The 26,618-nt window shown below is 40.6% G+C and overlaps 1 protein-coding gene across 1 annotated transcript; it reads right to left on the bottom strand.

Moving 5' to 3' along the window:
* Positions 1–12,468: 12,468 nt before the first annotated feature.
* LOC120313447 lies at positions 12,469–18,359 on the bottom strand. The gene is made up of 5 exons (XM_039355365.1): positions 17,995–18,359; positions 16,715–16,772; positions 15,596–15,694; positions 14,866–14,985; positions 12,469–14,185 (listed from the first exon to the last, which is right to left on the bottom strand). The coding sequence occupies exons 1-5, from the start codon at positions 18,144–18,146 to the stop codon at positions 13,949–13,951; spliced, it is 666 nt and encodes a 221-aa protein (XP_039211299.1). The 5' UTR covers positions 18,147–18,359; the 3' UTR covers positions 12,469–13,948.
* Between the last annotated feature and the right edge of the window lie 8,259 nt (positions 18,360–26,618).

Genomic DNA, 26,618 nt, shown 5'->3' with positions numbered 1-26,618 from the left:
GGCCCTTCCATTTTTCCAATATTTTTCTCCTCAACTCAGCTGTCTGACTGCACAGAGTATGGCATGGCAACCTTGACAAAGTAAGTCCTTTTTCTAGGTTCCAGTTTAGTGAAATATACTTGGTTTCTGGAAGAGAGACTGCGAGGATCATTCTGGAAGAGGAAAAGCTATTCACCGCTTTGGAGTCAAGAGAAAAATTCAACTTTTGGTATTGGTAGTTGGTATAGTTCTCCTTCTTCCATTCCTTCTTTATTTCTTCCTTCAATACATTGCTGACATGGGAGTTCTGTGGTCCAATTGAGTGAGACATGGAGCTAGAAGGCAATATCCTGAAATGCAGCACAAATTGCTCTTGAATAAGATGAGATTTTCTATTTGGAACAGGCATTATCCTGAAATGTAACACAAATTGCTCTGGAATAATATGAGAATATTTATTTGGAACAGGATCTTTTCCAATGATCTATCAAGATGGTGACATGACTTTCACAAAGCTGACCAGTTTGTCTGGTTTTCTGAGGTGGGTCCAGGTGTAGAGACAGAACAATGAGGGAAAACTTCAAAGTAAGGATCCTTCCATTTTTCCAATATTTTTCTCCTCAACTGAGCTGCCTGACTGCAAAGTGTGTGGCATGGCAATCTTGACATGGTAAATCCTATTCCACGTTTCCAGCCTAGTAAAATAGGGTTCGTTTCTGGAAGAGACTTCAAGAATCATCCCAAGAGACAAAATGTTGGTCATCGCTGTGGAGTCAAGAAAAATTTTTAATTTTCGGCATTGTTAGAGGGCATTTCTCTCCTTCTCTCCTATTCTTTCTTCATTTCTTCCTTAAACATGTTGCTGATATGGGAGTTCTGTGGTCCAACTGAGTGAGACATGGAGCTAAAAGGCATTATCCTGAAATGTAGCACAAATTGCTCTTGAATAACATGATAATTTTTATTTGGAACAGGATCTTTTCCAATGATCGATCAAGATGGTGACTTGACTTTCACAAAGCAGACCAGCTGGTCTGGTTTTCAGAAGTGGGTCCAGGTGGAGAGACAGAATGGTGAGGCAAAAGATCAAGATAAGGGCCCTTCCATTTTTCTAAAATTTTTCTCTTCAACTCTTCTTTTCAGCTGGTCCAATGAAAATATGTACAAAAGAGATGGTTTGCATCCATCAAAGAAAGGGACTGAGTTACTTGGCTATAAATTCACAGATTTTCTGGAGGAAATTTTAAACTAAACAGCGGGGACAGTGAGTTAATTGATACAGAACAACCCTGTCCCCAGCAATCTAAAAATTATAAGGCTATCAGTGCATGTAACATAGATGTGTGTGTGGACACGAATACCAACCTTGCTGTCAAGCAAAATCAAGCCTCTAATAGCGAGTGCCACACAAAGTGCACTAACCAAATAGGTGATAAGACAATAGGGGAACTCAGGCATCACACAGGCTATGTAGAAAGTAAACACAGGGCCAGTCATAAAGGACTCAGATGTCTATACACCAATGCACAGAGTATGAACAGCAAACAGGGTGAACTAGAAATTCAGGTTAATGAGGGCAGATATGATATTGTTGCCATTACAGAAATATGGTGGGATGAAACCCACACATGGAGCACACAGCTAGAGGGATTTAAATTATTTAAAAGGAACAGAACAAATAAAAGAGGAGGTGGAGTTGCTCTCTATATAAGAAATAACTACATCTTTACAGAAATAGAGCACAACAATGATAAAAACTGTCTTGAATGCATTTGGGTCAATATAAAAGCGGAAAAAAATGACATTGCCATAGGTGTATAGTACAGGCCACCCAACCAAACAGAGGAAATAGATGAACTTTTTGCTAGTCAGCTAACTAAGGTATGTAGGAAGCACATCACAATAGTAATGGGGGACTTTAACTACCCTGACATCAACTGGGAGACAAACTCTGCACCAAGTGGAAGATCAAACAGGTTCCTGGCAAACCTAGCAGACAACTTTGTCTCCCCAAAAGTAGAGAAGGGAACTAGGGGATTAGCCGTTTTGGATCTAATTCTCACTAACAGAGATGAAATGATAGAAGGTGTTGAAGCCATAGGAACCCTGGGAGGAAGTGATCATGCAATATTGGAATTCCACATTATAGAAGCACAAGCAATACAACACAGTCAAACTAGAGTCTTGGACTTCAAGAGAGCTAATTTCAATAAACTTAGAGAGGGCTTGGGAAGGATTCCATGGATGAGAATCCTCAAGGGGAAAACAACTCAGGAAGCTTGGGAAATTTTGAAAAATGAGATAATAAAAGCTCAGTCTAGCACAATGCCAACAAAGAGGAAAAATAACAGCTCTCAAAAGAAACCAGCATGGCTGCATAAAGAACTCTCTGACAAATTGAAAGATAAAAAGGACAAGTATAGAAAGTGGAAAGAGGGCATAACTAAGTCAGAATATCAGCAAATAGCCCGAGCCTCCAAAGATGAAGTGAGGAGAGCCTCCAAAGATGAAGTGAGGAAAGCCAAGGTTCAAAATGAACTAAGGCTTGCAACCAAAGTCAAAAATAACAAAAAAAGCTTCTTTCAATGTGTAAAAAACAAGAAAAAAGTGAAGGAAATGATTGGTCCATTAATGGGTGAAAGTGGCAAGAAGATAACAAGCAACAGGGAGAAAGCAGAACTATTTAACTCGTGTTTTGCATCTGTCTTTACACAAAGGGAAAAAACAGACCAACCTATCAAAAATGGTGCCATAAAAAACAGAATGGAAACACAAGTTAAGATAGGCAAGAAAATGGTAAGTGAGCACCTGTCCAGCCTAGACGAGTTCAAATCGCCAGGACCAGATGGATTACATCCCAAGGTTCTCAAGGAACTGGCAGATGTGATCTCAGAACCACTGAACTATATTTTTCAAAGATCCTGGAGCACAGGAGAACTACCAAAGGACTGGGAAAGAGCTGATGTAGTTCCCATCTACAAAAAAAGGAAAAAAATGGACCCAGGAAATTACAGATCTATCAGCCTGACCTCAATACCTCGGAAGATCCTGGAAAAGATAATCAAACAACGAATCAGCAAACACCTAGAGGCAAACAAAGTCATTACTAAAAGCCAACATGGGTTTGTCAAAAATAGATCATGCCAGACAAATCTTATTGCATTCTTTGACCAAGTGACAAAATTAGTGGATCAGAGGAATGCTGTGGACATAATTTACTTGGACTTCAGTAAGGCATTTGATAAAGTAGATCACAACCTACTACTTGACAAGATAGAAAAATGTGGGGTAGACTGCACCACCACCAGATGGATCCATAGCTGGCAGAACGGTCATACTCAGCGTGTGGTCCTCAATGGAACCTCATCTCCATGGAGGGAAGTATGTAGTGGGGTGCCCCAGGGCTCTGTTCTGGGCCCAGTGCTCTTCAACATCTTTATCAACAATTTGGACGAGGGGATAGATGGGGAACTCATCAAATTTGCAGACGACACCAAGCTGGCAGGAATAGCCAACACTCCAGAAGACAGGCTTAAGATACAAAAAGATCTGGACAGACTTGAACACTGGGCGCTATCTAACAAAATGAAATTCAATGGTGAAAAAAAACAAGGTTCTACATTTAGGCAAGAAAAACCAAATGCACAGATATAGTATAGGGGGTACCTTGCTCAATAATAGTAACTGTGAGAGGGACCTCGGAGTCCTAGTGGACAATCACCTAAATATGAGCCGGCAGTGTGCTGCAGCTACCAAAAAGGCCAACAAAGTGCTAGGCTGCATTAACAGAGGGACAGAATCAAGATCACGTGAAGTGTTAATACCACTTTACAATGCCTTGATAAGGCCACACTTGGAATACTGCATCCAGTTTTGGTCACCACGATGTAAAAAAGATGTTGAGACTCTAGAAAGAGTACAGAGAAGAGCAACAAAGATGATTAGTGGACTGGAGGCTAAAACATATAAGGAACGGTTGCGAGAATTGGGTATGTCTAGTTTAACGAAGAGAAGGACAAGGGGGGACATGATAGCAGTATTCCAATATCTCAGTGGCTGCCATAAAGAAGAGGGAATTAAGCTATTTTCCAAAGCACCTGAAGGCAGGACAAGAAGCAACGGGTGGAAACTAATCAAGGAGAGAAGCACCTAGAACTACAGAGAAACTTCCTGACAGTGAGAACAATTAATCAGTGGAACAGCTTGCCTCCAGAAGCAGTAAATGCTCCAACACTGGAAGTTTTTAAGAAGAGACTGGACAACCAGTTGTCCGAAATGGTGTAGGGTTTCCTGCCCGAGCAGGGGGTTGGACTAGATGACCTCCAAGGTCCCTTCCACTTTATTATTATTATTATTATCGATCATCGCACAGTCAGCCAGATGTTCAGACTGGATTTGGCATTTTGTCTACCTATCGAGTCCTTACCCAGGACCTGGGATAGGCAGATGTGGATGTTTGATGGGATTACAGGTATCGTCGCAGGATGGAAGCAGTTCCTAATAAGGCCGCCTTTTGCAATTGACTAATAGCGAATTTGTCAATGCCAATTGTGTTCAAGTGGTGCTCCAGTTGTTTTGGTATTGCACCCAAGGAGCCTATGACTATTGGTACTACCCTTGCTTGCTTTTGCCACAGTCTTTCTATTTCTATTTGTAGGTCTTTGTATTTTGTTATCTTCTCCAGTTCTTTCTCGTCTATTCTGCTGTCTCCAGGCACTGCCACGTCCACTATCCAGACTTTTTTTGTCTTTCTTATCGACAATTGTTAATTCTGGGGTGTTATGTTGCAGGTGCTTGTCTGTTTGAATTCTGAAGTCCCAGAGCAGTTTAATTTTATCATTTTCTATGACTTTCTCTATTTTATGATCCCACCAGTTTTTGCTTACAGGCAAATGATATTTTTTGCAGATCTTCCAATGCAACATTGTTGCTACTTTGTCATGTCGCTGCTTGTAATCAGTCTGTGCAATCTTCTTGCAACAGCTTACCAAGTGGTCCACTGTTTCTTCAGCTTCTTGCATAGGCGGCACTTACTGTCTGTTGCTGTCTTCTCAATTTTGACTTTGTATGCATTTGTCCTTAAGGCTTGGTCTTGTGCAGCCAGAATTAGTCCCTCGGTCTCTTTCTTCAATTTCCTGCTCTTAGCCATTGCCAGGTTTTATTATTATCTGCTTTCCCAGCTATTTTTTTCACGTATTGGCCATGTAGTGCTTTGTCTTCCCATGCCTCTATTCTGTTCTTCATTTGGTCTTTCTTGTAGGCCAGTTTGGTCTCTCCAGTAGTTAGTAAGCCTTTCTGATATACTAATTTCAGTGCATCTTCATCATTGTTCTTCAGATATTCTTCCAAGCCATTTTTTCTTCTTCAACCATCTGATGTACTTGTAGCATTCCACGCCCACCTATTTGCCTTGGTAGATAAAGTCTATCAATGTCACTGCGTGGATGAAGGGCATGATTCATTGTCATTATTTTTCTGGTCTGCCTATCCATTTCTTTTAGTTCTGCTTGAGTCCAGTCCACTATTCCAGCTGTGTACCTAATGACTGGGATTGCCCAGGTGTTGATTGCCTTTATGGTATTTCCTCCATTGAGTTTGGATTTTAAGATCTTCTCACTCTCTTGATGTATTCACCTCTAATCTTTTTCTTGACTTCAGTGTGCTTGATGTTGTCAGCTTGAAGGATACCCAAGTATTTGTAGTACTCTTCCTCATCCAGACTCTTAATGTTATTTTCGTGGGGCATCTTGATTCCTTCAGTTTTCACTATTTTTCCTTGTTTGATAGTAAGTATTATTATTATTATTATTATTATTATTATTATTATTATTATTATTATTATTATTAATCATTGCACAGTCAGCCAGATGTTCAGACTGGATTTGGCATTTTGTCTATCTATCAAGTCCTCACCCAGGACCTGGGATAGGCAGATGTGGATGTTTGATGGTATTACAGATATCGTTGCAGGATGGAAGCAATTCCTAGTAAGATCGCCTTTTGCAATTGACTAATAGCGAATTTGTCAATGCCAATGGTGTTCAAGTGGTGCTCCAGTTGTTTTGGGATTATTACTATTATTATTATTATTATTATTACTCACTGCTTTGGATTCAAAAGAATAATTCAACTTTTGATACTGGTAGTTGGCATAGTTCTCCTTCTTCTATTCTTTATTTCTTCCTTCAATACGCTGCTGACATGACGATTCTTTGGTCCAGTTGAGTGAGACGTGGAGCTAGAAAACAATATCCAAATTGCTCTTGAATAACAATAGAATTTTTATTTGGAACAGAATCTTTTTCAACAATTGATCAAGATGAGGCACAAGTTCAAGGTAAGGGCCCTTCAATTTTTCCAATATTTTTCTCCTCAATTCAGCTGTCTGACTGCACAGAGTGTGGCATGGCAACCTTGACAAGGTAAATCCTTTTCCTAGGTTCCAGTCTAGTGAAATATTCTTGATTTCTGGAAGAGAGACTGTGAGGATCATTCTGGAAGAGGAAAAGCTATTCACCACTTTGGAGTCAAGAGAAAAATTCAACTTTTGGCATTGGTAGTTGGCATAGTTCTCTTTCTTCCATTCCTTCTTTATTTCTTCCTTCAATACACTGCTGACATGGGGGCTCTGTGTCCAATTGAGTGAGACATGGAGCTAGAAGGCAATATCCTGAAATGTAGCACAAATTGCTCTTGAATAACAATAGAATTTTTATTTGGAACAGGATCTTTTTCAACGATCGCTCAAGATGGTGACATGACCTTCACAAAGCAGACCAACTGGTCTGTTTTTTTGAAGTGGATCCAGTGGAGACACAGAACGGTGAGGCACAAGCTCAAGGTAAGGGCCCTTCAATTTTTCCAATATTTTTCTCTACAACTCTGCTTTCTCAGTGAACTGAGTGCAGCATGACATGGTAAATCCTATTCCACATTTCCAGTCTAGTAGAATGGGGTTCGTTTCTGGAAAAGACTTCAAGCGTCATTGCAAGAGAAAAAATGTTGGTCATCGCCCTGGAGTCAAGAGAAAATTTCAATTTTTGGCATTGTTAGAGGGCATTTCTCTCCTTCTCTCCTTTTTTTTCTTCATTTCTTCCTTAAATATGTTGCTGACATGGGGGTTCTGTGGTCCAATTGAGTGAGACATGGAGCTAGAAGGCAATATTCTGAAATGCAGCACAAATTGCTCTTGAATAACAATAGAATTTTTATTTGGAACAGGATCTTTTTCAATTATTGATCAAGATGGTGACATTACCTTCACAAAGCAGACCAACTGGTCTGTTTTTTTTGAAGTGAATCCAGTGGAGACACAGAACGGTGAGGCACAAGCTCAAGGTAAGGGCCTTCTATTTTTCCAATATTTTTCTCCTCAACTCAGCTGTCTGACTGCACAGAGTGTGCCATGGCAACCTTGACAAGGTAAGTCCTTTTTCTAGGTTCCAGTCTAGAGAAATATTCTTGATTTCTGGAAAAGAGACTGCGAGGATTATTCTGGAAGAAGAAAAGCTACCCACTGCTTTGGATTCAAGAGAAAAATTCAACTTTTGTTATTGGTAATTGGTATAGTTCTCCTTCTTCCATTCCTTCTTTATTTCTTCCTTCAATATGTTGCTGACATGGGGGTTCTGTGGTCCAATTGAGTGAGACATGGAGCTAGAAGGCAATATTCTGAAATGCAGCACAAATTGCTCTTGAATAACAATAGAATTTTTATTTGGAACAGGATCTTTTTCAATTATTGATCAAGATGGTGACATTACCTTCACAAAGCAGACCAACTGGTCTGTTTTTTTTGAAGTGAATCCAGTGGAGACACAGAACGGTGAGGCACAAGCTCAAGGTAAGGGCCTTTCTATTTTTCCAATATTTTTCTCCTCAACTCAGCTGTCTGACTGCACAGAGTGTGCCATGGCAACCTTGACAAGGTAAGTCCTTTTCCTAGGTTCCAGTCTAGTGAAATATACTTGGTTTCTGGAAGGGAGACTGTGAGGATTATTCTGGAAGAAGAAAAGCTACCCACTGCTTTGGATTCAAGAGAAAAATTCAATTTTTGGTATTGGTAGGTGGTATAGTTCTCCTTCTTCCATTCCTTCTTTATTTCTTCCTTCAATACGTAGCTGACATGGGGGTTCTGTGGTCCAATTGAGTGAGACATGGAGCTAGAAGGCAATATAGCACAAATTGCTCTTGAATAACATGAGAATTTTTATTTGAAACAGGGTCTTTTTCAACGATTGACCAAGATGGTGACATGATCTTCACTAAGCAGACCAGCTGGTCTGTTTTTCTGAGGTGGGTCCAGTGGAAACATAGAATGGTGAGGCACAAGCTCAAGGTAAGGGCCCTTCAAATTTCAATTTTTGGCATTGTTAGAGGGCATTTCTCTCCTTCTCTCCTTTTTTTTCTTCATTTCTTCCTTAAATATGTTGCTGACATGGGAGTTCTATGGTCCAATTGAGTGAGACATGGAGCTAGAAGGCAATACCCTGAAATGTAGCACAAATTGCTCTTGAATAACATGAGAATTTTTATTTGAAACAGGATCTTTTCCAATGATCGATCAAGATGGTCACATAACCCTCAAAAGCAGACCAGCTGGTCTGTTTTTCTGAGCTGGGTCCAGTAGAAACACAGAACGGTGAGGCACAAGCTCAAGGTAAGGGCCTTTTCTATTTTTCCAATATTTTTCTCCTCAACTCAGCTGTCTGACTGCACAGTGTCGCATGGCAACCTTGACAAGGTAAGTCCTTTCCTAGGTTCCAGTCTAGTGAAATATACTTGGTTTCTGAAGGGAGACTGTGAGGATCATTCTGGGAGAAGAAAAGCTACTCACCACTTTGGAGTCAAGAGAAAATTCAACTTTTGGTATTGGTAGTTGGATAGTTCTTCTTCATTTCTTCCTTCAATGCACTGCTGATGTGGGGGATTCTCTGGTCCAACTGAGTGAGACATGGAGGTAGAAGACATTATCCTGAAATGTAGCAGAAATTGCTCTGAATAACATGAGAATTTTTATTTGGAACAGGATCTTTTTCAATGAACAATGAAAAATGTTGACATGACCTCAGAAATCATTGTTTCTGGAAGAGCAGAAGCAAATGTTGGAGCATATAACAAAAAAGGCAAGTTTTCTTGATAGCCATTGACTTGCTGAGTGGAGGTAAATTTGCTGCCTGAAAAGGCAGATAACCATGTCGTGAAGTCTGTGGAAGTCAGTCCAATGCACCTAGCTGAAACCATTGGAGTTGATCTTCTGAAGCTGATGGAACTCCTGAAAAGCCTGTGGATGTCATAAGACAGAAGCTGGTGGATATTGTCAGCTGTGGTGGAAATGGGCCTTCAGCAGCTAACCATCAAAGCTCTGTTCATACTGATGAAGTAAATGTGTAGAGTGAGCGTGATGTTTGCTCATCTAACTATCTCAGTCTCATTCATAAAGCTGGGTCCCTTGACATCCATTCACGACGCATGTGTTGAATGGTGGCAAGGCAAATGCTGTGGGAATGTGGTAGTGGTGAAAAGAATCCAGGCAATCTCATGGAATCAAGGCAGTAGAAATTGGCAGGTGGAATCTAGAGGTGAAATTGATAGGTGGAAGTGGCTCCATATCCTTCGGCAGTGTTGGTGGATCATGATAGAGAACCTTCCCACTCATCCATGTATCTTGAACTTCCACAGATGCCAGTATTCAACTGGTCTGGTTTCTTGAGGTGGACTAGGCGGTGAGAAGGTTTAGGTGTAATTACAAGGTAAGGACCCTTCCATTTCTCCAATATTTCAGAGAGTGAGTGGAGTGAGCTAAAAGACATTGTCTTGAACTAGCAGAAACTGCTTTTCAATAACATGAGAGTTTTATTCAGAACAGGATGTTTCTCAAGTGATCACCAAGATGGTGATAAGAGCTTCACAAATCTTTGTGGCTCGAAGGACAGAAGCAAATGAGGGAGCATCTTACAAAAAAGGCAAGTTTGTTAGCAATAACAGGCAGAATTGCTGATTGGGAGGTGGAATTTGCTGCCTGAACCAGACAGATACTCGTGGCGTGGGTCCCTGGAAGTCAGTCTGATGCACCTAGGTGAAGGGCAATTTCAACATCTCCATGTGCCTCTCTTTCTCCAGCTATGGGCTTTTGACCCTCAAATGCCTCAACTTGTGTCTCTGTGGCTCACCTCCATTGCTGTTCTCTTGCTTCTACTGTTGACAAGGTCTGCCCAAGCCATCTGCTGGGCAGTTAGTTTGATGGCGTCACACAAGAAAAAGGAAAAAAAAAAAAGCAGAAAGCAAATTAAAGAGGCCTGCATGCTCTAATAATTCACCTTCTTTCGCCTTGTCTTTGACTTTTCGGTCTGGCTTTGTCCTGTAAAAGGAGGGGTAAGCCTCTTTCGGCTTTTTCTCCTTTTTTTTGCAGTGCGCGATACGATCTAGTAATATGGCAGAAAAAGATCTTTGGGCACACTTGTGTCACAGAAGTCTTGCTTTGCTATACTCCATTTTTTGGGGGGAGCAGAAAGACACCTTATAAATCCAGCCAAGTACAGCCAAAATCAGCATTTGGTGCCCTCTAGCAGAGGGAAGGCTGTTTGTTCTTTTTAATTTTGCTTATTTATTTTATTTTGCCTCTACTTCTGCACAGGCCAAAGCCAGCTCCATAGGCCAGGAGAATGCTGAGGCCTATTTAAGTTTGCTTTGTGGTGGTTTTTTTTTCTATTTTTACCACACGGAGCCCGCCCCAGACAGCCCAGCAACTAGGCTGAGTGGGCAGTGGGAGCAAGATGATGGCAGGTGAGGTAGGGTAGTAGGGCTTAGGGCATCAGGGGGCAAAAAGACATAGATGGCGGGAGCGAGATAGGTAGACACTAGGAATTGTAGCACCCTTGTGGCCGTAAGCGCAGATGGTGCTATGTGCCCTGATTCTGGTCATGTGACCATCGGGGATTTGCTATGGCTGCAATATGGGGAAAGGTTCATAAAGTCCCTTCATTTAGCACCACCGTAACTTCCAATGGTTGCTAAAAGCATGGTGGTAATCAAAAAATACCTATAGAGGTAGTCCTCTGCTTATGATTGGTCTGTTAACGACCATTTAAAGTCACAATCAACTTTTAAAAAGCTACTAACAACCCTGTCGTAGAAATGATGATGGCCACCCTGACCACAAACTCCCATAAGACCACATTTTGGACACTTGCATTTTGACCATTTGCAGCATTCCAATGTCATGGGATTGTAATTTGTGATTTTTGTTTGTGTGTGTTATGTACTAATTGTAAATTAGAAAGCGATAAGTAATCTTTCTTTTGTAATGCAAAGCAGTGTATAGATTCAGGGTAAATACTTTCCAGGCAGAACTGATGTGTGTGCAGTCTGCTTGAGATCTGCATCAATCCTGAATCTGTCACACCTAAAGTGAAATTTTAATTCAAGGCTAGCAGAATCATATTGTCATAAAAAGCATTTGGGCAACTGAGACGAGGTAGTTCTCCACTTACAGTCAACAACTGAGCCCAAAATTTCTGTTGCTAAGCAACACAGTTTCTAAGTCAGTTTTGCCCCATTTTACAACTTTTCTTGCCACAGTTGTTAAATGAATCACTAAGTTAGTGACACGGTTGTTAAGTGAAACTGGCTTCCCCATTGACTTTGCTTGTCATAAGGTCGCAAAAGGTGATCACTGGGATGGTGGGACACTGCACCATATTTTATGCCAGTTTGGCGAGCATCTGAATTTTGATCATGTGACCATGAGGATGCGTGAAAAAATGGTCATAAGTCACTATTAAGTGCCGTTGTAACTTAAACAGTAATTAAATAAATGATTGTTAAGTCAAGGACTATTTCTATATTTATGAATGTCGATTAGTCAAGCAGCCATAGTGATAACAAATCAAAAAGAGAGTTCCAGTCCCATTTCTTTGCCAAAGGGAAATTCTGATATTTATTTTGGCCTGACATCCTGTAACCCAGTGGTTCTCAACCTGTGGGTCGGGACCCATTTGGGGTTGAACGATCATTTCATGGGGTCGCCAAACAATGCAGCCACCATTTTTTTCCCTTTTCCTTAGCTGTGCTACTCCCTTTTATTCATTGGGTTTTGAAAGCCAATAAATAGACTCTCTGAATAGAGTCTAATGCTATTGGCTTTCAAAAGCCAAAAGGAATTGTCCAGGCTGTCTCTGCCCTGCTGAGTCCGCCAAAAGTCCCATTCTGCACACGGTGCTGCACCAGTTGAGTAGTCCTCGACTTACGACCAGGGGGGTCACGGCATTAAAAAGGTTGAGAACACTGTTGTAATCAATTTGCTTTGGTCCTACCAGATTGAGCCAGGAAATATGCCTTTTTTTCCATCCCACATAAATGGGCTAGAACCAATGCCTCTAAATTTCCCAGAGTAAAATATTTTTTGAATCACTGCATCATTGAAGTACTTGGACAACCTTATTTAATAGTTACCCAAGAACCATATTAAGAAAAATCATGGTTTAAATCTAAAGAAAAAGTGAACCTAAACATCAGTTCACTGCAGTATTTACTTATTTTCTCTCTTACAAATCAACATAAAACACTTTTCATCAATCTATAAATACACTTTAATGTTTTATTCAATATCAGTACATAGGTACGCTCATATAATAAATACCAGAGTTGTTAATAAATAAGAATGCGAGGTAGAAATGTCAAGACTAAGGATATCTTAAAATCCTTAGTTGTTATGCAAAGTCCCTTTTCCATAAATAGGGCTATAGATATAATAACAATCAACACTGGCATTTTAAAACAATCAGGTTCATTCAACCCATGCCCAAACACCTGCCAAATTCACACATACAATATACTACTCCAAATGTCCTATTTTGTGTTGTAATTCCCCTACTAATAACTTATCACAAAGTGTTATCAATGGAAAACCTTTCTGTTTTTTAATGTATTTTATGCCAAATGTGTATTTTAACAAACTGGGAGCAGTGTAACAAGAGAGCTGAACATTTGCACTTTGGATATTTTTTACAATTATTCTACTTTGTCCATAAGAAACATGTCTTTGGATTTCCACATCACAGGTTAATAGATAGCGAATCTGCCTGGTTTACCAATTCTTGGTGAATCCACAATTGTCCCATGATAATGTTCTGATCTGGAGGAAGCTAGTCTCCCCCCCCCCCCCAATAACTATAGTAGCTATTATTCAGGAAGGCATTTAACATTCTGGTCCACTGAAAAACATTTCTCACATTTCTCTGCATTAACAGACGTTCTTCAATAGCTGTCCATAAAAATCTCATAAGTGCTATAAAGTTTAGAGGATGGTCAACCTCAGTCTGAGCATAATCAAGGATCAATTTCCCATGAGTTCAAGCCAAAACAATAAGGTTTTAGATGATTCTGAGAAGCAGATGATGATCTTTTGAAATAGAAATTGTGGTTGACACTGTTGGGTGCTAGTAAAGACAAAAATGATTTGTAGTTATGGAAATGTTATGGAAATGCAGCATATCTTCACCATAGAATCTCTCCATCTCTTTCCAGCATTAAATGTCTATTCCTGTCAAATCCCACACTACTTTGAGGTACAGAGTGTCATCTTTGAGGTAGCTGGGAATCTCAACATGGCTGGCAAATAGAGGGCTTCCACTGGCCACATTGAGTCTCTGGTGAGGTGCTGGAAAGAAGTGCTTTGGGGATCTGGGAGGAAGGTCTCCACCAGAGGGACTTCCTTCGCATGGGATCCAAGAGAGAGAAGGTGACCTTTTGTCGGAAAGGCCAAGGCAGAATGTCGTCGTAAGGCCTTTGGCCAAAGCCAGGAAGAGTGAAGGTGGCCACCCTTGCCTACACCGTCTCCATCAGGGTACAGGTCGGACATAGAGGCGGTATCCAAAAGGATGGGTGGCGAAGGCTGGAGAGAAGATGGATTGTCTTTTCCCACTTTTGGCGTCCTTCAGGAATTTGGAGAAATTCTCTACCTTCCATATCAAGATTCCATCAGTGCGACCAGCTCTTGTGAGGATGGTCCAGAACCTTTGGTTCCATGAGGACAATTATGTATTTCCTGAGAAATTTTGAGCAACTCTTCATACTGGGAGCAGCTGTGTTGGAGAGTTTTCACATTGGAGACTTGCTGATTCAGTTGCCGACGCAAAGATGCAACCATCAGCTCCAGAGCCTCCATACGCAACTGGACAGCTTCGATGTTCAGCGAAGGACTACCCTGGAGAAGGAGAAGATAAATTCACATCAGAAACAGACCCAGAATTGGAGACACCAAACCAAGGCAGTTCTCTTCCCCCACCCCATTGTTATCAAAGTGCTATCATTTTCCTCTTAGTTCAACTGCTTTGCTCATAATTACTAAATAGGACCCTACAATAAATTCAACCTTTCTCTAAACATTGCATTCTGAATGACATTTGTTCAGGTTGTGCTGTCATGTGTTGACTGAAACCCCCCAATTTCTCTCGAAGATCTTCTTCAATCTTTCAGTGCTTCTTTCTACAAGTGGCTAGGTTCTCTTTGGAACCTAGTGGTATCTTAAGAATATATAAAGTGTCCACAGAGTCGCCAACCAGATGCATTAGTAACTCAAAAAAAAATGACAACAATCTATGGTTTGCGACTATACCTCCTGTATTGTTACTTTCTAATAACTAGTATTTAAGATTTGTCCATGATTCAGGCAGTAGCACATAACCATGTAGACTAGAAGCTATAAGACACCTGATCTGGTTCCTCTGTTGCTCCATGAATTCTTATTCTCCAAGAATGTGTCCAATGCCTTTATAAAACCATTTAAATTAATATCTATGACTTCCTATAATGATCACTTAAAATCGACCATTGAAGAATGCTTTGGAAAAGAATTAGGCTTTCAAGGTTTATCCGATAACTCACCATAATAGGGGCAGTGACGGTCCAGTGTGCTTCCTTCTCTTTACTCTCAGTTTGATCTCCAGGAGTTAAAGTAGCATCTTTTGTAGTTCCAATAGGTGCCTCAGGGAGGCATAAATGCTCCTACAATTAAAAATCAGGACAGCATGGTTCAAACTATGCGTCAGGGCTTTTGATACTTGATCATGACTCTGAGACATAACCAGACATATCTAGTCTACGTAGTTATGTGCTACTACCTGAGAAGTTCTAAAACCTGCCCAAAGTGCATGTAAGACACATTTTAAAGTTTTAACCCTTATGGCTTTCTTCCGACAAAGATCCCAGGGAATTGTACATTAATTTCATATTAGTAGCCAGATAAGCTCTTTTAGATATTCCTAGTCTAATGCCTTCATAACAAACAATAAATCAGTTTGTTTCTGGGGCATACTTTTCACCAGTCTTGTCACATAGCTCTAGCTCTTTCCTCAATGAAGATATATGATTTTAAAAAATCCAGGAAATACTTCATTTACCTGTTGGGTTTTTCTTACTGATATTTCTAACCTTCCCATGATATTAATAGTACTATTCATTATGAAAAATTTCGATCACAGTTATGGACCAAAGATCCCCAGCTGGTTCATAACCAGTATCACATTAAACCTCAATGAGATATTAACATCTTTTTAACAGCAAACTTGAGGGCTGATTGAAAAGCAATGAAAGTGACTAGGTTCATTGAAAATACCTGGTATGATTTCAGAGTTCCTGTCCACCTGCAGTCAAAATTTGGGCAGGCTATCTGGGTGTCAAGAGCATCGTTCTCTGCTGCTTTGTCACTGTGGAACTGAGAGATTCAAGAAGTCAGATGACAAGGGTAAGAGTTGATTGTGGTAACATTAAATCCATATCCTCCCTTTTAACATCAGCCTCCACCAATAGGATGACCTCTGCTATTAGGTGAACTGAGGTACGGTAATAACGCCGGGCAGAAGATCCTGAGAATTAGTGGCAAGATCTTACAGAAAAGGGTGAATGCAATCTAGGTGGCTTAAACCCCTCTAAACTCTGTGATGGTGATGTAGCTTCTGCCATTGGTCCAGCTTTTACCCCTTCATCCTACAGACCATCTTTAAGTTACAATTGCTCTCTCCTACTGGATAGAGCTTCCATTATGCCAATCAATCATATGACTTATTTTGGCTTGTGGAGCACATTTTTGAGAATATCAGGAGACCCCCCCTACTAGAACAAGCCATCAGCCCATCTAGCTCCAGTAGATTTTCTGACTTTACACAGCTAAACTAATTTCCAAGGGAGAAAGAATCAGCTGGAAAGAATCTGGCAAACACTTGGATGAAACCAAGTGAAGCAAATGATTCTCTACCAGGGTACTAAAGAGCATCAATGCCTCTTACACTACGGGAGTTGAAACTCAATTTTTTCTTCCTATCCATTCACAACCTCTTTGGCTGTTGAGTGTTTAACAGGTAGTCCTTGACTTACAACCACAGCTGAGACCAGAATATCCATTGCTAAGCAAGGCAGTTGTTAAGTGAGTTGCACCTTTTTGCCATGGTTGTTAAGTGAACAAATCTTGACTTTGCTTGTTGGAAGCCAGCTGTGGGAAGGTTGCAAATGGTGGTCATGAGACCGCAAGATCCAGCAACCGTCATAAATGCATGCTGGTTGCCAGGCACCCAAATTTTGATCATGGGACAGGGGGGAATGCTGCAATGGTCAAGGACTAATAAGTCACCTTTTCAATACCACTGTAAGTTCAAATGGTCGCTAAACAAATGGTTGTAAGTCAAAGACTACCTGTACAGGGTTGTTCAAGTCTGAGAACAATTATCTTGAAACTCACCTCCTTGAGATGCAGGACCTTCCTACACGTAAAACAGGACACTATTTTCTCTGTGTCCCTGAGGAAGAAAAGAAAGAAGGTGAACAGAGTGAAAATCCAACAACAGAACTGTGGGCAATTTTGAAAGCACTCTGATGCACACACACATTCCTAACAACCACTTGTTGCTTCTATCCTTCAACGTGTGCCTGATCCCCCTTTGCTATTCCCTTACGCTTAGGCAATATAAGCACGTTTTGTGACTTGATTGATTGAATCCATTTTGTTTTGGGTCTGCCCTTTCTTAACCAGGAAAATGAAAATAGTGCTCAAGGCATCTAGCAATAAAAACCCATCAAAAGGGCAGAATTCTGAGGAAAACCCCATTAATTTGTCAAATTAAAAACCACCAGCTTATCTGAATACAGAATAGGAGAGAGCTTTTTACAGATTCTGTATTTTAAGATTTATATTTTATATATAATACAGATTATGAAAATAATGAATCTATTTTTAAAAAAACCCACATGAGAATAAGCAAAAAAACCATAGGAAATTAGCAAGCAATCTGATGAAAAAGTATGTATTAAGCAGGTCAAAGCCTGAAATTGAAAAAAAAAAAAAAAAAAAAGCAAAACAAGAACTTAATTCACAGTTAATTTCAATCCAGAGGAAAGGCGGCTGATCAGTAAGCTCAGCCAACTACCATCCGGAGAAAAACCTATCATTGTGATCAGTAGAAATCCCAAATGACTTGATGGCACTTAACCAATAAATCAGTCTTGGGCTGAAACTGAAAGGCTCTTCTGCCAACTTATTACGGTAAGAAGAGCGGCATTCTGAGAACTGAAGTCTACCCACCTTCAAACTGCCAAGGTTGAGAAATACTGATTTAATCTAACAACCAACTTGCCAAGCACAATCCTGCTCCAAAGTTCTTCGTTTTTTCTAGCCCCATCAATTCGGGCCCCATGATTCCCAGCACAAAATTCCCTACTGGAAGTGATTTATCTGACACACACACACATACACACCCGCCCCCGCCAATCCGCGGAGGTACCAAGGAACGCAACCCAAACGGCAAATCCAGATGCGCAAAGTAGCCCCCCCTCCGCCCAACCTCCGTTCGCCCCGCTTGGTTCCAGTACAACACGAGCATTCTCCGTCTCCGCATGCCGGACCCTTTCGAGTTCTGGCTGAGCATGCTGGGATTTATAATCCAGTCTGAGCTGGGAAGGCACCCCCCCCCCCGGCCAGGTCGAGATTAGCCCTCCCCACCCCAGATGCTTCTTGCCCCTCACCTGAAGAGTCCTTTCACGCATCTCCGGCAGTAGCGATGCCCGCATTCCGCCTGCTGCGGGTTGGCCAGGAGGAACCCGCACGCTTGGCACAGCAGCCCCATTTTGCTCAGAGGATCCATGGGCATCACGGAGCCGCGGAGCTTTCCCATCATCCACGAGCGCTGCCTCGAGCCCAGCAGGTCCCCCGTTGCAAAGTTCAGCCTTGTCCCTGGCTCGATCTGCCCGTCAATCGATCCTCCCGTCAATCAATCAATCGATAGATAGATCTATCTATTTATCTATCCTCCTTCCCGCTTGCTTCTCAATCTGACTAGCTTGCAAGCCAGGCGGGTGGGGAGTTTTATACACAGCGGCGCCGGGTTGGCGCGTGAGTCATCCGAAGACGCACGAGGGATTCCCAGGGCCGAACGAACGACGTCGGGGCAGCTGGGTGAGGTTGCGTGTTTGGAAAAGGCCTGTGGGCGGAGCTCGGGGGGGGGGGGAATGCCTCGACTTGCCGGGACTGCAGGAGACGTGCGAGGAGACGGAGTAAAGGGGGAAATGCCGTTTGGAGGGTAGAAAAAGGAAAACGAATTATCTAACAGTCCGGGAACGGGAAATAGGCGAGAATAGGGAAAAAGAAGCTAACGGACGTGGCGAGGGAAATAGGTTGCCTCGGCGAAGGAAGCGAATCCTGGTGGGAAATAAACAGGCCCCTGTTTTGCCTTCACGCTGTCCTACCTCGCAGGGGTGGGGTGCCCTGCGGAGGGAGGAGAAAGCGATCTGTCTGCCGTCCCGGGCCTCTTTGGATCCACTTTCTACCTATCAATTAGGAGGCTGCTTTGCTCTCAAACTATCATATCTGGGGGGTGGGGTGGGGGTTGCCAGTCTTAACATTTTTCACCACCAGATCAGATCTACTCTAGTGCCCTATCAGGGCTACAGCTCCCATTATCTTCAGCTGATATGGGCATAGGTGGCTGCTTCAGAAGTGTTCAGTGGAGCAGGCCCATAGGAAATGACAGCAGGGCATCCTAAAAACCCGTTTCAAGACACACGCTCAGTGGTGGGATTAAGCCAGTTTGCACCAGTTTGGCAGAACCGGTAGCTAATTTTTTGTTGCCCAGGCCCAGAATGGACTTCCGGAAGTGACAGCCACACAGAGAACTGGTTGTTCACATATTTGAATCCCACCACTGCACACGCTAGTGATTTACACCACCCTTTGAAGTGGGTGGCCATAATAACTTGGCCTTACTAAATCTAATAAATCATCACCTTCATCCATCTGTGGAATTTCAGGTTAGAAAGCCTGCCCTCATTACTGCAATATTGGTACAATCCTGTTGACCTGGATGCCTCTAGAACAATTGTTCTCAGCATTGGCAACTGTAAGATGTATAGAGGGACTCCCAGAATTCCCCAGCCAGCATGTCTAAGGGAGGAATAGAACCAGCGTTTCCTAACTCCTAGTTCAACAGCTTTTCCTTTTAGAGCATACTGGCTCCTCTCTACAAGAGAGGGAACCCCCCCCAGTTCTCTCACGAAATTTCTGTGACAGAAGGAGAACCTAGAACCTGGCTCTCCCTAGTGTCAGTCCAACACTTTTACTACTAGACCAGGCTGAGAGAGAGGAACTGACCCAGAGATTATCAGGGAGCTTCTGTGGCTGAAGAGTGCCTAGGGAGACCCAGACAATACTTTCACCCAATCCAATACTTTCACCACTAGACCAGGCTAGGAGAGGGAAGAACTGGTCCACATCCCCAAGGGAGCTTCTGTGACAGAAGGAGAACCTAGAACCTGGCTCTCTCTAATGCCAGTCCAACATTTCTACTACTAGATCAGGCGGAGAGAGAGGAACTGACCTGGGGATCCCAAGGGAGCTTCTTTGTCTAAAGAGGAACCTAGAACCTGTTTCTCCCTGGTGCTAGTCCAATACTTTCACCCCTAGACCAGGCTAGGAGAGAGAAGAACTGGTCCACATCCCCAAAGGAGCTTCCATAACTGAAGACGAATCTGGAATCTGGATCTTCCAACTTCTATTGAAGCATCTTCAGTGGTACCCACTTTGTTTCTCCATAATCCCAATAACAATAACAACAACAACAATGTTGGAAGGGACCTTGGAGGTCATCTAGTCTAACCCCCTGTTCAGGCAAGAAACCCTATACCATTTCAGACAAATGACTGTCCAGTTTCTTCTTAAAAACTTCCAGTGTTGGAGCATTCACCGCTTCTGGAGGCAGGTTGTTCCACTGATTAATTGTTCTCACTGTCAGGAAGTTTCTCCTTAGTTCTAGGTTGCTTCTTTCCTTGATTAGTTTCCATCAGTTGCTTCTTGTCCTGCCTTCAGGTGCTTTGGAGAATAGCTTGACTCCCTCTTCTTTGTGGCAGCCCTAAGATATTGGAACACTGCTATCATCTCACCCCTCGTCCTTCTCTTCATAATATTGTCATATAGTGATATATTAACTGGAAGACCATTTTCCCCATTTTTTCCTATTATAAGGAAATCCTGTCCTCCATATCCTTCTCAAAAGAGTGCCTGGATATGACAAAATCAAATCAAGGTCAATTATTTTAATCATTTAATTTTTTCAGTGGAAGCACTGGCATTAAGGAGATTATCCAGATTGATCAATTAATTAGAATAGAATGATAATTTGATGAAGGTCCTTAAGTTTACATCTCAATCCGGCTTATGCCTACACAAAGTCAAGGCTCACAGGTGAAGGAAGCCCCACATTGGAAGCTAACTACAAGGCAAACCTATAATTACAAGTGTGAGTCAGAAAACTACTAACCCCTCACAGGACACGTTGGAAATAGCAAGCTAACGGTTTCCCTGAAACTTTGATTTCTTTTTGCTTTTCATAAAGGAAATAAGTGCTTCAAATCATTTGTGTCTCCCACGCTTTCTGGAGAAATTAGGGGAAGGAAAATAAAAGGACTACTCTGGCAATATATCTGAACACAGCTGTTTTTTATTATTGTTTCGTGGAAATGATTCTCTTTTTTTGGTAAAAATTCTTGGTTTGCAAAATAAATAAGCCATGTTATTGGAAAGATTCCTCTATAAATGGATGAGTCAACCCCCCCCCCCTTTTTTCACCAACTTTGTTTGGAGAAGAGGTTTTAAAAAATCTTTATTCACTGGACTGCTTTCATCTTCATTGCGGTTGCTACTGCTAAAAAAAATAATAACATGGCTAACAACTGGTCATAAGATTATTCTTGTGATGCCCTCTTTTGAAAGCCAATGGGTCAGTTCCCATATCACTCTAAAAGATGGTTTGCTGAATCATAGCATGTTGTCTGAACTATATTTGGTTGGATTTTATCAATGCACTAAGCCAGTGTTTCTCAAACTTGTCCACTTTAAAACCTGTGGACTTCAGCTCCCAGAATTCCCCAGCCAGCTGGGAGTTTAAATCCACAACTCTTAAAGTTACCAAGGTTGAGAAACACTGCACTAAGCCACAGGTGTCCCCCACCATCCCATTTACACCCCCTCTGTAGCCCTCCAAATTTTATCATTGAATGTGATAGTGAAATGGCTGATTTGGCATGACGTGATTTCTAAGTCAATCCATTGTGGGAGGGGGGAATGGAAATATAAGGTTTATTTGAGATGAAATGCTTCCATCCTTAAAATTGCATGCCCTCCACCACTCACCCACCCCCAATCTTCTGGAGAGCTGGCCCAAAATAGTTCTGCTAGGAAAATCTGCTGGGGGGGGTGTTCTAAAAAAGAGGCAAATGGTGGCCACAACTATGTGATCAAATCAAAATGTCATAATACACATGTAAAAATACACATAATACACATGTAAAAGGGTGGGGCTTCAATCATAGGGGGGGTTAGATTTGCATTTGGGTATGTATGTGTGTTTATATGCTTTTAATATTTTTTTAAGTTTGTATGTTTTATATATATTTTTTACTTTTTAAAATTATTAATTGTATTTCACTCTAAGACTTAATCTTGATCATGTTGCAAGCGCCATCCTGACTTTTTTTTGACTGGATGGTAGATAACTTTGGGCTCTGTCCTGAAAGCCTCCCAACAGCTGGTTGATTAGGAGGGTAACATGATCCATCCCACCCTTAAGCCATTCACCGTGTGGCTGATCCACAAGGGCTGATCAGCACATGATGGACTGTATTAAACTGATCCCATTCTGTCTTGGCAACTGTTTGCTTTTAATAAACTCGCCCGTGAAACAGAGCAGCTGGGTTTTTCCTGAACTTGTTGATTTGCAAGATGGTGCAGGAACCATAATAGGAAAGCAGGACCATGGAAAGCTGGGCTGAAATTTGCAACTAGCCCTTGGTGAAATTCAATGGGCAGAGCCTCACAGGACTGTCATGATGGTAATCCTTGGATAAATGGGAAGAACAATGAGGGGGTAATATTTTTTATTCAATAGAAACAATGTCCTCCCCCATCCTTGTTCACTATCTGAGAAGGTCAAGGCAGCATATAGAATTATCTGTGTCCAGTTTTTGTTTTGTTTTTTAAAAGTGAGAACCTAAATTATGTAGTCATGGCCACCATCTTGAATTTTTCCAACTTCCGGTATCCAGAAAGAAATTTTGTCATACAAACCGACATTACAAATATTCCATGGAGACATTGCAAGAAGATAGAATACACTTGTCAAGCTGGATGTTTTTTTCTTCTTCTCCACCAACATCTGGTTGGATGACAACATCAGCCTAAAACAAGGGAAGGAGGCAGAAAGTATAAATTCCTCCTCAATCCGGAAGTTTTTCCTCAATCTCTCTTTGCCTCGCAAGGTGGTTGTGAAGATAACTTCAGAGAGGGGAGAACTACTTTTATGCCAGTAACGAAAAGATAGGGATCTGAAGAAAGTAGGTAAAAAAAGTCAAGTTGGAAGCCACAATTGTGACCAACCCCCCCCCCCCCAACCTATTTATAGACATTAAGAGGGACGAGGGATGGAAAATCCCTGTGTGTTCCCAAGAAACAGGATATAAGTGTGATAAATCCATAGAAAGTATCACTCCAAGTGTCACCCTTTTGTTTTCAAACGAATTTAACAAGGAAGCCAGACAAATCTGTTTCAAGGAACGGAGCTAACTCTTTTATTTCTGATACTGATCCTCTAATCCGTTCCATAAGATGGAATGATTCATATTAAAAACACTCTTTAAAATCTGCACATTCATCCTTACCGTACAGATAACAGGCAAAATCCGAGGAGCCCCTAAGACATTTACGTAACAGTATTTCTCAGCAAACAAATAACAGCTGCCTCAGGGTTATAAAATTGTAATCGTAGCCTGTAAAAGAAACATGAGAAGGCAACCTATGCCACAGATGAGTAATGCACATTTTTCTTGCCCATAAAACCTGAAAATTCTGGAAAAGCCCCTCTGGAGCTTTTTGAACATTCAAATGTTCAGGAGAATGTAACAGCAAAAAGGTAAGCGAGTTCACAGTGACATCTGAGTTTTTCACAGGGAAATCCCAGGTCCTGAATTACTCCAGAGGTCTGCTTCCTATGCCAAGTAGATGGGCGGGAAAACCCAGTGACTCTCCTAACAACAGGCTGGAACACAAGCAAAAAAATTGTTAAACTTCCTAGAGAAGCTGAGAGGATCCAGCTGCAGTTACTGGAAAAGTGATTTGAGATCCCTGGTATTTAGATTTGGGGAGAAGGATTACTTTGAAACTGGCTAGTTGGGAAAAGATTAAGACATTGGAAAACAAGGAGAGGGGTTGTTGGACAGAAGGCAGGAATTAGGCAATGCAGCAAGAGAAATTCTGAGAGATACTAGTTTTCCCCCCAAAAAAGAATATTAAATTCTTTTGGAATTTTAGGTTTAGGTTGAATTGTTTCAGAAAAAAAAGGTTGAACACAGTAGTAGTTGAAAAATAAAGGCTGTGTAAACAACATGCTGAAGTTGACTGCTTCATTCCTCGTTTTTTACAGTATTATTATTACTATAACTACTATTATTATTATTCAGATTTGAAGGATATACTGAAGCCTAAGTTAATATTTATATTAGCTTTAAGTAGTCCTCAATTTACAAACACCAGTCTTTGAAGTTACAGTGGTACTGAAAAAAGTGACTTATGACCATATTTTGCACTTACAGCCATTGCAACATTTTGATCAAGGTCACTTGATCAAAATTCAGATGCTTGGCAAATAGTTCATATTTATGACTGTTGCAGTATCCTGGGATCATGTGATCCCCTTTTGTGACCTGACAAGCAAAGTCAATGAGGAAGCCAGATTCACTTAACCATGTTATGAGCAACTGCAGTGATTCACTTAATAACTGTGGCAAGAAAAGTTGTAAACCGGGGCAAAATTCACTTAACAACTATCTCACTTAGCAACATAAATTTTGAGCTCAGTTATGGTTGTAAGTTGAGGACTATCTATAGTGAATTCATTGAAACACTAGTAACTAATGATAAGTGTGAAATATAAGATACACTAGATTATTTTTTCTTTTCCTTTTTTGTATATTTACTTTATTCTTGTAATATTTTTTTAAGTTTCTCTTTTTTAAGATCAAGGATGTTTTTACATTTTACATTGAAAAATATGGTAAATACATATTTTAAAAGGTTTGCATTGCTTTTTTTTTACACTGCACAACAGAACAACACTGGTGAAGGAGAAAATTGTACAGTTATGTGATTGGATATTAGACATAAACAAATTAAGTGACATGAGGGTGATCCATACTTACTGTAGATTTATTAATCATTGTAAAAAAAAGTATTCCAATGAGAGTCACTATCTGTCATCAACAAATGAGGCTATCACACTGACTGCAGAACCAGATGAAAAACTGCATGTCTTCCCTCTTATTTTACAAGAAACTGTAATCACAATTCTATGTATAAAATTGGAGAGTGCTAATCTGGATTTTTTTGTTTAAGGGCCACGCTTACTTCAATAATAATACCCTAGCCTAGTTCAATGATAATGTTGAGGAGCAACCAAGAATGTACACCTCTGGCACCCCATTTCTTTAACCTGATATTGGATGATGATTGCTTAGGGTAAACCTAATTGTGGGTAATGATATCTGGGAATGACTGTGGAAGATCCACAGACAAGACAGTGATCGGATAAGAGGCAGCTGAGTCCATGGCAGGAATGTGGAGTTGGCAGTCTCGTAAGACATCCACCTCAGTTTCTTGAACTGTGAAGACAATAGGAGAGAGTTGGATTTTCAGACTTGCTATATTCTGTTAATGTAACGTTACAGTGAAGGTAGAGCTAAAACTCTCTGGTGTGCTTCTTGTCTTGTCTGGACTATGGATAGTCCTCAACTTACAGTCATTTGTTTCATAATCATTCAAAGTTACAACAATACTGAAAAAAAAGTGACTTATAACAGTTTTGCACACATAAGACCGTGACAGCATCCCCGTGGTCATGTGATCAAAATCTGAACTCTTGGCAACTGGCATGTATTTATGATGGTTGCAGTGTCTTGGCATCATGTGATCATTTTTTGTGACTTCTGACAAAGTCAATGGGGAAGCCAGATTCACTTAACAACTGTGTTTCTAACTTAATATCTGCAGTGATTTACTTAACAAATTGTGGCAAGAAAAGCAGTAAAACTTAACAACTGTCTTATGTAACAACTGAAATTTTGGGCTCAATTGAGGTCGTAAGTTAAGGACTACCCGTACAACTAGACTAAATATATGCAAAATATTCAATTTCTGGGCAACTATATGTTCTTGGGAATTCAGGAATGTTCTTCTTTGGATGATGGGCCATTTCAGAATCAGAACATAATGAAAGAATTGATGATAATTTATGGTCCTGTTCAACTACCTACTAGATCCATTTCCTTGATGTGGATTCTAAAATTTAAACAACTACCTTGACCATTAGATTAATTTTTTTCTTTCAACAATAGTGCATCAAGGCTGCATTCATTTAGCTTTCAGAACTTTAATAATATAAAGTTTTTAACTGATCTAATTGCTTTAACTTCAAATAAACAAAAGGCAGCATCAACAATTTCTTTAAATTTCTTTAAAAACTAAGAAAGCTTTTCATAGGATTTTCTGGATGTTTCTTGATTCATTTTAAGCCACCAAAGTTTTCTCTTGTGATCAGTATATTTTACTTTAATCCAGAATCATGTATTGTTACAAATGTGTCTTTTCTTCTTAATTGAATACATATCATGAAACATAGCAAGCATGTTTTTTTTGTTTCTTTTGAAATGGGCTCTAGAACTCTGATTTATACATTTTTTTTATTAGAAGAATTACAGTAGGAAAGGAAGAATCAGATGTTTTTATATGAGTCAGAATTTTCAGTTCTAATTCTTACTTATACAGGAGTTTCTGGGGTGAAGGTATGAAAAAACTTCACACTGGTAAATGTGATCATATGATTGATATATTGTATGGAAAACAAATTTAAGCAAGAATGGCTTCTAAATATGTACAAAATATTGCACAGCATGGCAAATATAATCTTTCATATTTTTGTAAAAAAAATTTATTTTCAATTTTACATTACATCATAAAAAATACTTCAGATAAAGAGTAAAATAAATTTATACACACAATTTTCGGTATTGCTCACCCATTTCCCCCCAAACCGCATCCACCCTCTAACCTC

The sequence above is a fragment of the Crotalus tigris genome, unplaced genomic scaffold, assembly GCF_016545835.1.
Source record: "Crotalus tigris isolate CLP2741 ecotype Arizona unplaced genomic scaffold, ASM1654583v1 scf7180000018682.9941245338:1185362, whole genome shotgun sequence".
NCBI classification, from domain to species: domain Eukaryota; kingdom Metazoa; phylum Chordata; class Lepidosauria; order Squamata; family Viperidae; genus Crotalus; species Crotalus tigris.
The sequence above is the reverse complement of the archived record's forward strand: the minus strand, read 5'-3'. Positions and strand labels throughout refer to the sequence as shown.

What these genes read in the sequence shown, in the direction of transcription:
- LOC120313447 (XM_039355365.1), bottom strand. Translation starts at nt 18,146, where the DNA reads ATGATGGGAAAGCTCCGCGGCTCCGTGATGCCCATGGATCCTCTGAGC. An exon ending in TGCGTGAAAGGACTCTTCAG is followed by an intron (nt 16,773 to 17,994) that starts GTGAGGGGCAAG and finishes TTTCTTCCTCAG; the next exon opens with GGACACAGAGAAAATAGTGT. An exon ending in AGGTCCTGCATCTCAAGGAG is followed by an intron (nt 15,695 to 16,714) that starts GTGAGTTTCAAG and finishes TGAATCTCTCAG; the next exon opens with TTCCACAGTGACAAAGCAGC.